The sequence below is a fragment of the Vigna radiata genome, chromosome 4, assembly GCF_000741045.1.
Source record: "Vigna radiata var. radiata cultivar VC1973A chromosome 4, Vradiata_ver6, whole genome shotgun sequence".
Classification (NCBI taxonomy): Eukaryota; Viridiplantae; Streptophyta; class Magnoliopsida; order Fabales; family Fabaceae; genus Vigna; species Vigna radiata.
Genome location: NC_028354.1, coordinates 7,577,157 through 7,592,326, shown reverse-complemented (window position 1 = coordinate 7,592,326; position 15,170 = coordinate 7,577,157). Strand labels below are relative to the sequence as shown.

The following is a 15,170-nucleotide window of genomic DNA, read 5'->3' as shown; positions in this document are numbered from 1 at the left end:
ATAATCACAAATCAAGCATAAGAATAATCTACATCAAACATTAAGCATGGAAATGGAATACTAACACGAATTGGAAAGACATATATCATTAATAGCACAAAATTACACAAGAGTTCTATGTTTTACAGCTAATCTCAATAAATAAGAATGGTCATCCATGGTGGAGAACTTAAGGTTCTACAAATTGAAGAGATAGAGAAGAAATGGAAACCAAAGAAAAGATACAAGCCTTCTCCCAAGGTTCTTGGCAGCTACTCCATGTGCCAATTGCGCCTCTTCTTCCCATTAAATCCTCGAATTCCTAGTTCCTCTCCCTGGTCAACCCTAAGAAGGGAAAAACATCATGGATTAAAATTGAAGACCTAAGCAGGATCAAAGAGCTTCTTAGCATGCCAAACAACCTCTAAGGGTCTTTCTCAATCGCCCTAGGTTGAGAGTGAAGTGTGGGAGGAAGAGGATCCCCAAAACCTTGTGAGAAACATGTTTAAAGAACCTATTTTGATATGTCAACGACGCCATTGCTCAGTGCCATATCAGTACCACTAAGTGCCATTAGTTAAAACACACAAGGAGCTCTAAATCAAACTACCATTCAACGCCATTTTCCACCATTCAACCTTAGGTAGTTTGATAGAACTTTGAATTTTAAGCACCAATATGATCCCAAAGACATCCAACATGGGTATTTGCTTTAAATTGATATTTTTTGTCCCAAAACATGCTTCCTTGAGTTCTTGCTTGTTTTCCTCCACTAGAATTTCTTCCTAATAATTTATTTTACAATTATAAATAAATCAAACATAAAACAACTAAAATACAAAATAATACAAAATACACTAAACTTGAGGATAAAACAAGATTAAAGCTATGAAAGAATTTTTTTTATTCATGACAATAGACACATAAAAGCAAGTAAAAGTGGATGTTATCACTCCCCTTTGTTAGCGTGTGGACTAGACACTGTTGTCCCATCCTCACTTTTTAAGGCACAATGCAAAGTCCCCTTAGTAGTTGTTGACTACTTCACTAAATGGACTAAAGTTGAACCGTTGGTTAATGTAATGACTAAACAAGTTCAATACTTTATCTAAAAAACCATCATATATTGAAATTAAGTTTCTTGTACAATTGTTATAGAAAATGATTGATAATTCACCAACAAAGTACCTGTCAACTTCTACTAAGGACTAAATATTCAACATATAGCCAACTTTGTTTAGCACCATTAAACCAATGGGTAGGCAAAGACAACAAACAAGATTATCCTCACAAAACTCAAGGAGAAATTAGGAAGTTCAAAGGGGAAATGCTGTGAAGAATTACTAGAAGTCATTTGAACTTATATATGGACACCAAATTTATCTACACGATAAACTCCCTACAGTTTGACCTATAACTTTGATGTTGTGATCCCCATTAAGATAAGTAAGCCATCCCTTTACCAAAGTATATTTGACATAGATTTTAACAAGCAATGCTTAAAAGTAATCATATATCGAATTGATGAAATTTAAGATAAGGCCAACATCCATAAAGAAACTTGCACATATAATGTTGAAAGAATACATACCTCAAAGATCAAACCAATAAAGTGATATCGTTTGACATCAAAACCAAAATGCACAAAGATAAGGTTAGGGAAAGTTTTCGTTTAATTGAAAAAGACCATACCGAATTTAAAGGAACTAAAGAACAAAACATAAAATATATAGTAATTTTTTGACGAAATGATAAAACCAACGTGAAATGCCACACGTCTTAAGCATGTAAATATGTTGTACACTTTTGTACCATAGATCATGCGATAACAACATATTGACTCTAAACTACAAACAACTACAAAAACTCAAAATTGACAGTAATTGAAAATCTAATAAACGTGATCCATGTTGGAGTGTTGAGAGTGAATTGTGAGGGTATTATTTTAGCATGATGTGCTCATATAGTTTTAGTCTACTTCATATATGAGTGCTTATGAGATGACACCATATGCATTTAAAAGCATTAGTACATTAATTTAATTAAGTGAGTATGCGACTAAGTATGTGTTGGTGTATGTGACGTTTACATGTGTTTAGTTATACTTTGACCTTCTTATATGTGTTTATGACACGAGTAATGCATATTCATCACTCCTTTATTTATGTTGTTAAGTATGAACTATGTGTCCTTATAGGTGAACATCATCTTGACAAGGAAGAAAAGGTTATGGACAACGAAACTTAGACTTTCTTTATCTTTAATTCATATGTTGCTCATATTGAATGTGAAGTGACATCAAGACATGATGATTAATTGTTTATTCTATCTTTATTATTTAAAAATTATAAATATAATTTGTTTTGAATAGTATTTTATTTTGAAATCATTATTTTTTATTTATATGACTTTATATGAAGAAGAAACACATATTTTTACTTTCATTTTCTATATTTTTATTTATTGAAGAGAAAATATTTCTTTTAGATAGGGTTGCTAATCATTATCACACAAAATTATTATTGTTTTATCTTTATTATAGTGTACATTAGAGATTAAATAAAATTAATGTTTATCTTATATTTATCTTGACATATTTATGTATTCATTATATATTGATCATTAAAAGAACCTTAATTTTTGTGTTTGGATGGGAAAATTTTAATTATGTATTTTTCTTAGATGAATAATTCTTAACTAGTTACCTTTCATTAGATGAGACAACTTTTGATAGTTGGTGATATGAAATATTAATTAACATAGTGACCCAATACATTTGAAACATGAGATATTCTCTCTGATATTGTTGTTCTGACGAATTATTATGCTTTTATCTCGCACCTATCCACTAAAACCTTTTTCTTTTCTTTAATTAATAGGTAAATGATATACGATAACTTCTTATTTTTAGGGCATTGAGTTGTTTCAAAGACTTCCACATATATGGTCCACTAATAAGCTTGACTTGAACTTGTCTTCTTATTCAATTTGGGAGGTTTGTCCATGATAAATACATTAAGAGATATAGGTGGACACACTTCTTCTGATGCATTGTGATTTTGACAATCTCTAAAAGAAATAAAACAATCTTATATTGATGTGCCATAATTCTAATGTTGCAATGTTGCATATATCATATATATGACTTTATCCATTTATGATATGTATGTAAGAGAAGGAGAAGGAGGGAGTCTTAAAAGTTTAAACTTCATCTCTTAATACATAAATAAAAAAAAATCTATTAAAAATTCATATCAAAATTAATAACTAGTTCTCTCAAGTTACAAACACATATCCATAAACAATGCATATATACAACAAACCTTTTTATACCATAAATTTAACACCTAAACTTTCTAGTTACAAAGTATCATAAAATATACAAATGTATAAACCATCTTTTCTCTTATATATTAAGATTATGTTTATATTATATAAGTTCAGATATATATAATCAAAACCAAGTTACATAATATAAACAATTATGAAAAATATATAGGTTTCCACCAACATTCCTTTGGTTCCATGTCAAAATATAATATATTGGTATTGAATATTGCAAAAACTATGTTTGAGATTAAGCTCCCTTGTGTTCAATATACATATAGAGTCCTCTATTTATAATAGAAGAAATATGAACTAAGCCCAAAATATAAATAAGAAATAATAACAAACTAATTAAAGATAAAAGATAAAAATAATATATCTAACACTCCCTCTCAAGATGATGCATACAAATCGTATGTATCAAGCTTGTTACTAATATAATTAATAAAGACTCATTGGAAGTATCTCCTTCTGTACTCGAGTGACACCAAATTTTTAATGATTTGTGAAGAGAACATAGAAGATGAAATATCAACCCAAAAGACTTCCCTGAGCAACAAATATGAGAGGTTCCTCTATGAAAATATCTTTTTGTAAATCAGAATATGCATTGTTGACTTCTAATGGATAAAGAGGTCAATTTTTAAGAGCAACCACGACTATAAATAAACCAACAAAAATCATCTTTGTCATGGGAGAAAAAACATATATAGACGGGTCAAACACAATGGTGATAGAAGGGAAGTTAGAAAAGACAATAGTGGAAGAAACCATTAATGAACAGGAGAGAAACTTGAAAATTTAAAGCTTCTTCAACCAAGACACTTGAAAAAGGAAAAAGAGTAACCTTGATGCTTTGAATAGCTACTTGAGAGGAGATGAGACGTGTGACAATGCACAATGAACCTTAAAGAGGCAAAAGAGCGACCTCGATGCTCTAAATTGCTATCTGAGACGAGACGAGGCGTATCACCACACATGATGGAAAAGGGAGCAGATCCACAACGTCAAAAACATTAAAAACGAGTAAGAGCTCCGATGAAGGCGTCGTTGATGGCATGGTGGTTGCTTGGCCAAGAAAATTAAAACTATGTGATCATCGGTTGAAACTAGAACTTCAATAGTGATAGCGATAAACGACGGTGCCTCTGACTACGGTAGATGAAGTCGTCGCTGTAAGCGGTAGGTGTAGTAACAGAGGCAACAAAAATTTCTTTTTCTCAAAAGAACCTTGACTCTAGGTACCATATTCAATATAGTAAAAACTATGTATGAAATTTTAAAAACTAGTTCAAAATATTTTTATAAAAGTTTAAAAAATAATAAAAATGAATGAATTATAGGATAGAAAAATAGTGAATACATTTACACTTGTACACATTTAGTTCCTATCTTATTTTAAAGTCTTAATGTAGTAAAAATTATTTATACAATATGTTTGCAAGCTGAAAATTAAATAAAAATATGAAATAAAATATTTTATAACAAATAAAGATAAAAAATAATAAGTTATAAAGATTAAAAATAGTATAGAATTTTTTTATTATAATTTAATTATTTGTGTAATAAAATATAAAATTTTGTAATACTTTCATGTACAGAAAATAATGTTTTTTTTTTCACCAGAGTTTATTAACTCTTGAGCCTATGAAACTCCTGTCATCCTGTGCCGGCTCAATATTTCTCCTCTATTAAACTATTTTTTTTTACGAATTAAAATGATCACATTGAAAAAGAAAATCATTATACAAAAGACAATAAAAATTCTTATATTTTTATTTATGATTTTTAACCTAATAAAAAATTGTATTTTCATTATTTCTCTGCTCTTACAAGAATGTGCTGTAACACACATTCTCTTTCTTTCTAAGCTAAATTCTCTTCCCTTCATTTCCAACCTTTCTCTTCCAACTCAAGTCCAAAAGCTCTTCTTCTTCACCATCTTCTTCATCTTTATCATCATCTTCTTCTTCTTCGTCATCATCATCTTCTTAACCGTCTTCTTCTTCTTATCCCTTCTTCTTCTTCTTCTTCTTCTTCTTCTTCTTCTTCTTCTTCTTCTGCAAAACAATAGCAAAAACCCGTAGCTTGAACCTTCAACCTTTACGCGTTTCTATCCAAACTCTCATGCCATTCTCTCTTCGCCTATCCACCAACCACCACACACCATGGAACCTCACAAATTCCAACGAACCAGCCCCACCCACTAACCAAAATCTCTCCTTTAGGAGAGCCTCGCCCCTTTCCTCGCTCCGAACCTCCCTGGACTGCGTCTCTGATGGAGGGGTTGCGAAGGAGGTGCCGGTTCGGCTTCCCTTTGTGGTTGTGAGGAGACCCACCGAAGCTTCTAGATTCTTCTGGGCCGGGGACTGCCTGCAGGTGGTGACCGTAGACGGTGGCGCCGCCGCGGATGCTGACGTGGACTTCGATGATAGGGTGTTGAGGGTGTGCGTGTCCGTTGTGAGGGAGTTCTTTATTCCGAGAGGGGTGACGGGGAATTATGTGGAATATGTGAAGTGGAAGCTTCTGCATCGGGTTTTCAGCTCCGCACTGCAAGTGCTCGCCACTCAGGTTAGTCCTTGTTTGCTTATTGTTAAAAAAATCTGTTTTATGTTTTCTAAAAGTTATTTGTCTCTGCAAGACCTTTGGGTGTGTTTGGTGTGTGCTAACTGCAAATTAAACACTAGCTTCTAGCATTTTTGCATAAAATTAGCTTACACATAGAAATTACTAAGATGAAAGAGTTTCTAGATATGAACTTAAAAACCAATTCATATTTAGTTTATAGAGATATGTATTTAATTTGTTTTCTTATTTTATTCTCTTATTATAAGTGCTTAAAGGAAAATTTTCTCCCAACATGGTCTTTGTCCCAGCAGCACAATTCTGTTTTATAAAAGTTTGCTCTCCGAGTTCTTCAATGGAGCATTTGAAAAATTAAGAAGAGGAGGGGGATAAAACGTCTCTTGGGTGTTATGCTATTTCAGTTTTTAAGATACTTGATGGACACAAATAAAAAATTTCATAACTTGATAAAATGTAGGGGGAAATTGATTGTTGAGTAGAGTGGAAAAACTTTATAAATCGGGTTTTAAAATCGGAAAAGTAAGTGAGAATAGAATCAAAAAGGTTGCTAGTTTTTTTATTTGCGTTAATTGTTCAAACTACAACTGTTGAAGTTGTTATGTGACCTTCTGTTTCGTGTTATGGGGTAGGATAGTTAGAGTGTGCTTTTGAAAATTGATAGTACCTTATGTGTTAATTCATGCGGAAAAGTTTAAAATTTGTTTATTAGTCTATTGCCACATGTCATGCACGTATCATTAAGAGTGTGTGTGTGTGAGAGAGAGAGGGATGAGATTATGTGTCTTACTTGTGTGATTAATTTGTTTGCTTTTGAAAATTGGCAACCCCTTTAGTGTTAACATGAGGAAAATTTCATTCAGGGCTTATCAGTCTGTTGTCATGTGCTGTGCATATCATCAGGTGACTGCAATCACCTTGTGCACACACACGTTTCAGAGATTGTTTTGTGTCTTATTGGGTGGTGGATTTATTTTCTTTTGAAAATTGATAATCTTGATGCATTAATTTGTGGGAACATTTAAACTTGGTTTTTACCAATACATCATGTTGCCACGAGGGGAAAAAGAAGGAGTGAGCTGAATATGGTTCTTTGTATCTTTATCACATAATGAATATGTTGCACATTTTATCCTTCTTTTAACTGTGATGAAAGTTCTTGTAGGTCTAACTGTAGCTGTTTGGAATGCATGTGAACTTACTGTGTTATAATGGATTGGTCTCAGGCAATGTTTACAGCCATGGGAGTTGGATTCTCGAGTTCTCTTCCATCAGCTGCTGCCCTTAATTGGGTCTTAAAAGATGGCATTGGACGTCTAAGCAGATGCATCTACACTGCTAGTCTAGCATCTGCTTTTGATACAAACTTAAAGGTATTTTAATTTCTATTTTTAATAAAACTAATTTCTTGGAGTTACAAATACTGTATTCTTATATTTGATTATAAAGTCACCTGAACTTAAGAAGTACCGTGATTTGAAGTGATGATGGTGATTGAAACTGCAGTTTGACATGCACCGATCATATATAAAGAATCTGATGAATCTTTCTTTTTGTCTTTTTGGTACCTGCTGTACAAAGAGGGTCAGGTTCACTACATCTGTTCTTTTTGTTGCAAGCATTGGACTTGAATTACTTACTCCCACATTTCCTCGATGCTTCCTGCTTCTTGCAACTATTGCCAATATTTCTAAACAAATAAGCCTTGCTTGTTACTTAGCAACTCGGGTAAGGATCAGACCTCTACAGTATATAGTTTTCTACTATATTTTTTTCCTTTTTTAGATGTCTCATGTTTGGAGTCATTCTTTGAATGATTTTATACTTCTAATGGAATTTCTTTTATGTATATCTTCAATCTAGGGTGCTTTTTAGTCTAAGTAGTCCACATGGTAATTGTGATATATGAAAATAATCTGTATTGCTGAAAAATAAAGAAAGCTGCATTCTAGCTAGGCATTGAATTTATTGGACTTTCTAATATGAAATTTGGTAACAACGTTAGGGGTTAGAAAAGAAGATCAGAAAGAAATGTCCAAATCTTGTACTGATGATATGATAATTCATTAATTAATGATGTGTTTTTCCTTGCGATAACTACTCTTGTAAGTCATGTTAGTATGTTTAAAATTCGGAGATTTGGTTGCTGCGTATGGATGATATTAGTGGACCTCACAGTCATTGTTGTACTTTGTGCCAGTATTTCGCATGTTTTTGTGGAATGTTTAAATACAAATAGCTCTTATTTCACTGAGATAAGATAGATGGTAGCCATTATTATGTAATACAAATATACCATCAAGTATGTGAATGGGTCCTCTAAGCATTTTTACATTCCAGTAGCTGCTGTGTCCTTTGAGCATTTCTACTTTTAGGCCACTTGCGTGTTCTTTTAGCACTTGCTTTATAGCAATTGTTGCAGTTTTTGAGCATTTTTCAGTTTTTGGCAACCACGGTATATCCATTCTCGTCCTTCAACAATTACCCTGTTCTCCGACCATTTTAATAAGCTTGACTGATATGATACATAACCTCCAACTTGAGGGGGGCAGTGTTAAAGATATTATTATTTAATTTATCAACTCCAACAAAAATTGATCGAAATCATTCTCTTAAGGGGTGTTAATGACATTTGCAACAAGCTTGTCTCATATGATAAATATGTTCTAACTTGAAGGGTAGTGTTAGAGATTTGATTTGATTAACATTAAATATGGAGATATGATATGATTTGATAGGGAAATATCTTACCAATTTGATGCTGATTTTGTGCCTTATTATTGTATCTCTTCTTTGTTGTAAATAAGAACACTCATGTCTGTACCCAATACGCAAAATTTATTATATTACTTCTCGGCTTCTCTCTTTTCAACGTGGTATCTTGCATGACCTATTTACAACTAATCCTTTCAACACGAACTTATAAAACATGCTCAATAATGCATAAAACACTTTGACCGCATGAACTGGTTATCTTGTCTTTCTATTTGATGGTTGCGTAATTATCTTTTACCCAACCTCATCCACAAGAAAGTTCATAAATTGAAGATGTATTTTTAACATTCAGGCTTTTGCCTTGTGTATAGTGATTGATAACTTCTTTTGACCCAAAGGTGGTGTTTTGACATTTTTTAAACAGTCAGCTGTTCATCAAAGTTTTGCAATAGGAGACAACCTTGGTGAAATATCTGCTAAGGCACAGGTGAGTATCTGTATTTCTTTCTTTCTTTTTTTGTGCATAATATTTATCTTGAACAGGCTATTTTTAAATTTTTTTATATATTTCAGATTCAAACAGTGTGCTTTGACATCCTTGGTCTTATGCTTGCTGCACTTGTTAACATGTGTATAGAGAACCATCGAAGGTTATTATCCATCTCCTTTTTGTATAAAAGTATTACTTAAACATTCTTATTGCTCATTTGGCGTATAAGACTATAAGTTGGCTAATCTGTGTAACTAAAAGCTGACTGCAGAGCATTTTACCTTCAGAACTCAATGAACTTATCTTTAAAAAGGGAAAACAAAAGCATATGTTATTAACTTGAAATTATTTTCTGGCTTGCAAGGCAACAAGCAGGTCTGCATTACCTTATCTATCCCTTTTTTGCTGCAATGGATCTCTTTGGGATTTATCAAGGATTAAAGCATGTACATCTGCAAACTTTGACTAAGGTAGGCTTTCTGGAGCTTGAAATATTAATTTCTACATTACTTTATTTATTGAATAAGGGATATAATTTCTCTGAATCCAAGGACGGAGAGGTCCTCCAAAGAAGATTGTAAGAAGGAAATTGATTTGATTGCATATCCCATGATACGAAAACACAGAGCTAAATAATGATGAAATGAGTCATGCAAACTAACAACCAACTCTAACAGAAATGTGCTGTAACAAAATAACACAATGTCATATTAACCTAATAGAATCTGACTTGCAAATCTAACAGCAATCTTCTATATTCCTGATTTTGTAACAAACAAGTTCTGCTCTCAAATTTGGCTTAACTCTCCTTTTCTACTCGACTTGGGCTTCCATGTTGCAGTCTTCTACATTTTATTTCACAACATTATCATTTTCTAGATTCCTTATTAGTTTTTGGCCTTGTTGGGGTGTTATTTAGGATAGGCTTGAAATTATTCTGAGCACTTGGATTGAGCGCGGACATGTGCCATCCCCTGCAGAGGTGAGCGATAAAGAAGGAGTTAATTTTCTGGGATTTAAAGGTGATACACAAGACTCTTCTATTTTGTTTAATACTGTCCAAGTTATGTTTTTCAGTAGTGTGCTTACACTTAACTGATACAGTTCATTGGTTTAGGTAAATGCTCGTGGCCAATTAGAATAGGGTGCTTATATCCCAAGGACCAAATACCAAAGTGGTCTATGAAGACAATACAGTGTATAACTAAGGACGATTATTACTTTGTGTGCGTGGAGTTCTTCAAAGGATTAAAAGGAACTAAAAAGGTGAGCTTTATTATGAGGATATCCTAATTTAACCTGCACTTCGTCATAACATCCTATAAAGTAGTATTATCTAACTATTCTTATTTTCTTGTTTCTGTGGGTGCTAAACCTTCTAGCAGTCTATCCTTCTTTCCATTCGCGAAGGAGCCGAAGCAGCACACATAATCATGGGTATGTTGCAGGTAATATGACTATTCTTGTTAATGTTTTTTCAACTACCATGATTCATCACTTCTAGCTACTTGTTTGGATCTTCCCTTGTCATGAGGAAAACACAAACAGTTACAGTTTGCCCACAATTGTGTGTTGGGTCCATTAAACTTGCTTTGTGAATCTTTTCCTTTCCTAACATGAAGAGAAATGCTACCAATACATTTATTCAAACATAAGTCACAAAATTATGAGTCACATTTCATGAGTTTCACTGTGAATTTTGTAGTTTTTAATGAATTTTAACTGTGTCAGAGGACTCTACTGACAAAAAGTATCCACAGATTCAATAAATTAATTTGATTCAACAAGATGCAATGTTTAGGCAGAAGCCAGTTTTACATATATTAATGATCTTTTGACATGGCCTTAAAATCAAAAATCAATGTTTAGGCTTGCTACATCAGAAGGGCTCTACTTATGAACAGTAGTAGGTGGGAGATTATTGTAGAGGAAAACAATACATCAGACTCAACAATGGAAGATTGGTCTGTAATTGTTGAGAATAGCAAGAGATCTGCAGAGAGGGATGTGTCTAATTTGATTGACCAAATGGTGGAAATGGGTTGGATGGTGAAGAACATTCTGTTGTCAACACAAGAACAGATTCGATACAGTTTTGTGTGTGATTAAAGATAGTTTTCAAAATTTGGTTGGCTCCTTATTTCAATGGGAGTGTTTGGGGATGTAAGATACCATTCATTTTAAGATTAGACTAAAGAATAAGGTGAAAATTGTGTTGTGTATACTGTATGATACACAGTTTATGTTGCAGGGTATTATTAAGGTCATGCATTGAATGCATACACATGTATGCCTAAATTGTATTATTACACTTTCACACTAAAAAAAAGGCCAATGTTCTCTTCTCTCTCTTTTCTTGTTTATATAATTTAATATCTATCTGTACATCATAAGGTTTATTTAGACAAGCTTTATAAACACTTTAAGAACAAAACTATAACAAGAACAAAGTTTTTTATTTTTTATTTTTTTCAAAGAAATTTTTTTTTATCTATACATTAATGAAAGGGATTCCTTTTGGTGTACACAATTTTTTTTATAATTGTATTCTTTTGATAATTATTTTTTTTAAATTCAAATTATTACATGTAAACAAATTATTTTTCAATTTTACCCTTTTAGGAAATACTTTTGCAAATTCAAATAATTATTTGTAATAACGGAAATCAATTTTCAATTTTACCCTTTTATAACTACACTTTTTTTTATAATTATTCATAATAAAATAACTATTTACATATCATTTTATTGTTTGTATGTTAACAGAGTACATATTATTGTATAAGTAAATAGTACACCTAGTTTATTGAAAAAAACTAAAATATAGAAAATAATTAGAAATTTCTAAAACATTTATAATGCAAGTATCATTTATAGATATCTAAAACCTAATACTCAAAATTAATTTTTTTAATTAAATTTCTAATTATCTTTTTAAATAAAATACAACTAATTAAATTTTATTTTTCAATTTTTATTAGAATGATTACTTATACTAAATACATCATCAATTAAAATATATTATAATAACAATTGAGTATTTTTTTTATTAGTAATATTACTATAACAAATTTATCCTTCTTTATATTGATATAACTTTTCTAATATGATATTTTATTACAACATTGTATTTAGTTATAAAATTAAAGTAGATTATGAGATTCATATTTAAAACAAAATAGTAGCAATGGATGTAACACAAAATGTTATCCACCATAACATCAAGGAGTCTTATTAATACTATTTAAAGTATAAACAAAACAAATTGTTAAATTAGAACAAACAAAATTATAATTTTAACTCATGCTTAAAATATATCCGAACCACTTTTCGAATTTATCTCATATTGGAAAAAAGAATATACAAGTTTCCATAAAACTAAAGCACTTGCTATATAACTTTTGAATCTCTTAAACATCTTCCGTTATATTAAATAGGCTTAATTACCTTTTTAGTCTCTAAGTTGGGGGTTGAATTTCCGTTTATACCTACTTTCAAAATTGATTTAATTTAGTCCCAAGTTACTGATTTTGTTTTTAATAGATCCATTCCGTTAAGTAGCTTGTAACGGTGTTAAATGTTAAGTGACGTGTCAACTGAGTTATCCTATGTGGTAAAAACAGATTTTTTTACCAATGACATATATGAAAATATTTTGTAACATGGAAAAGAAAAAACCAAATGGATATGGCTAATATATTAAGGTCGAAGCACCTTAGCTAAATCCAAAATCTTAATCTCATCGTTGAACCTTAATCGCATCCCCTTCACATCCAAACACTGCAACCCTCCACCCAAGAACCTTAATCTCATCCAAAATCTTATCTCCATCTTGATAGTTGGATTTGAATACGGGTAATTACGGTCAACGCCAACGGGTAGAGACGAATTCCACATCAGATCTGTGATAGGCAAAGGTATAGTGTTGTCCTCGGTAAAAAATGGTTGAATCAATATCAACCCTGCAATCTTCAGCGGTTTCAACTTGCCAACCTCCGCCGTCGCACGTAGACCAGCCGTGTAGGCAATGTTTCCCCCGCCACTCTCTCCCATCAGATAGCAGTGGGAGTAATCGGCGTGGGGCAACCAGTGAAGGTGTCGTTTGGGTTGAGGATGATGTTGAAGCCCGCGAGAGAGAGTTGGTGGGATTGATGTTTCTGATGTTTCTCTCTGATTAAATCCCCAAATTGTTATTAAAAACCCTAATTTTTAGTTTTTCATTACTTATAAACATTTAATCTATTATTTGGCTGCCACCTTGAATAATATTGTCCATCTCATTGCCATGAGACATATCTCAGTGACACATCACTTAACATTTAACACCGTTACAAACTACTTAACGGAATGGATCTATTAAAAGCAAAATCAGTAACTTGGGACTAAATTAAATCACTTTTAAAAACGGGTATCAAACGGAAATTCAGCTCCCAACTTGGAGACTAAAGGTAATTAAACCTATTAAATAATCATTTATTTAATTCAAAAGGAAATACATTTTCTTAAACAATATTTTATTTTGATTTTCATATTTTTACCTATTTTGTTCAAATTTTAATTGATAAAATGAGAATAAAATTATATGATGAGTATTAGGATTTTTTTAACTAGGGAACTTTTCATAAAAAAAGACATCCATTTTAAATTTTATATTTTAAAAATAACAATTTTTTTGTTTTAAATTTTTAAAAATTATTCTTAAATTATTTAAAGATTATAAATATAATTTTGAAGCATAATCATTTCATTGAAAAAATCATAATTTTGTTTTAATTTTTTAAAATAAGAATTTATTTTCAATATTATGATAAGATTAAAAGTTATAAAATAGATTTAATAAATTAAAAAGATATAAATCTATATTTATGTAGAAAGATATTATTAATACCTTTTCGATAATCATTTTTGAACCGTTGATTTTATTTCTAAATTTCATTCTTATTAATATGAATTATTTCTGTAATTATATTATCCTTTAAATTTTTAAAATTGTAACATTTCATTTTAAAAATATTAATACTAAAAAGGAATAATTACATCATTCATTAATAAAGGAAATTAGTTTAAAATCATCAAAACTAAAATAAAACTAATAAGCATGCAAATACTAAGCCACCATGCTTATGCATCAACTCCACTTCACGTTTGTTCCACCGTCATATCTTCACCTTCTGCTTACACTCATCAGACGATCATAGTTAAAATAAATGAACAAACAAAAACACCCAAGTACAAGAACAAACAAACATGGTAAACTAGTGATAGAAAACCAATCATAGTATATCAAGATTTCATACATATATCATGTTTTACACAAAATATTCCAAACATCTTAATAATGCCATTGGCCTAGACTTAAACTATCCAGATTTAGTATAAATGTCGAGCTATGATGAGTCATGCACTTGTGGTGGTCTCTACTGCTCTGTAGAGCCATTGTCAATGTGTTTCACCTTACCACACTTACAAGGTTAGTTTGTACCGTGTCTTAGGCCATACTGAAAGCACCTAAACTAAGACCTCATGCTACTCTCATCACATGATCACAACTCTCTTATTAAGAATGAATGATCATTAGAATGTTAGAACTCTTACAACCATTAAGAATTATCTTTAGAACTCTTACACACCTCATTCCATTCAATCATATGTTCCAAACCATACCACAGATCATACAATAAACCATTATACCATGCACATAAAATAACGAGAGTTAAAACACCCATAATGACTTAGACCCACTCGCCAGAAACAAAGTTCTCAATGAACACAAGCTTGCCCAGCTAACAACCTCTACTCGTCCAGCAAGAGGCAAACAATAAGCCTCACAAGCCCAACGAGCTGGCTCGCTTAGCCTTTGAAACTCTCTGCCAAAACCTCATATACTTGCCCAACAAGCAAATTTCACTCATCCAACGAGAGCTAAAACAACAAGCTCCCCAAGCCCAATGAGCTGGCTCGCCTAGCTAATGGAACTTAGTGCCAGGACTCCCATAAACTCATCCATTGAGCTCCTCTTGCTCGCCTAGTCTTACTGCATACTTCTGAAGTATCAAAATTGCATAAATAGCACCCC

At 31.9% G+C, this 15,170-nt stretch overlaps 1 protein-coding gene across 11 annotated transcripts; it reads left to right on the top strand.

Annotated features, from left to right (window-relative positions):
• The first annotated feature begins 5,159 nt into the window (after positions 1-5,159).
• Positions 5,160-11,445, top strand: LOC106758119 (protein root UVB sensitive 6). Of its 11 annotated transcripts, none has more exons than XM_022779745.1 (10): positions 5,160-5,877; positions 7,116-7,262; positions 7,471-7,617; positions 9,029-9,091; positions 9,178-9,254; positions 9,459-9,564; positions 10,014-10,116; positions 10,212-10,360; positions 10,461-10,531; positions 10,964-11,134. In XM_022779745.1, exons 1-10 carry the CDS (start codon positions 5,434-5,436, stop codon positions 10,992-10,994), a joined length of 1,338 nt encoding a protein of 445 aa, XP_022635466.1. In that variant the 5' UTR covers positions 5,160-5,433; the 3' UTR covers positions 10,995-11,134. The 11 variants fall into 11 exon arrangements, with proteins under 11 accessions (XP_022635466.1, XP_022635468.1, XP_022635467.1 ...); XM_022779747.1 differs by having other exon boundaries at positions 10,855-11,107; XM_022779746.1 differs by having other exon boundaries at positions 10,461-10,542; positions 10,855-11,107.
• The last annotated feature ends 3,725 nt before the right edge of the window (positions 11,446-15,170 follow it).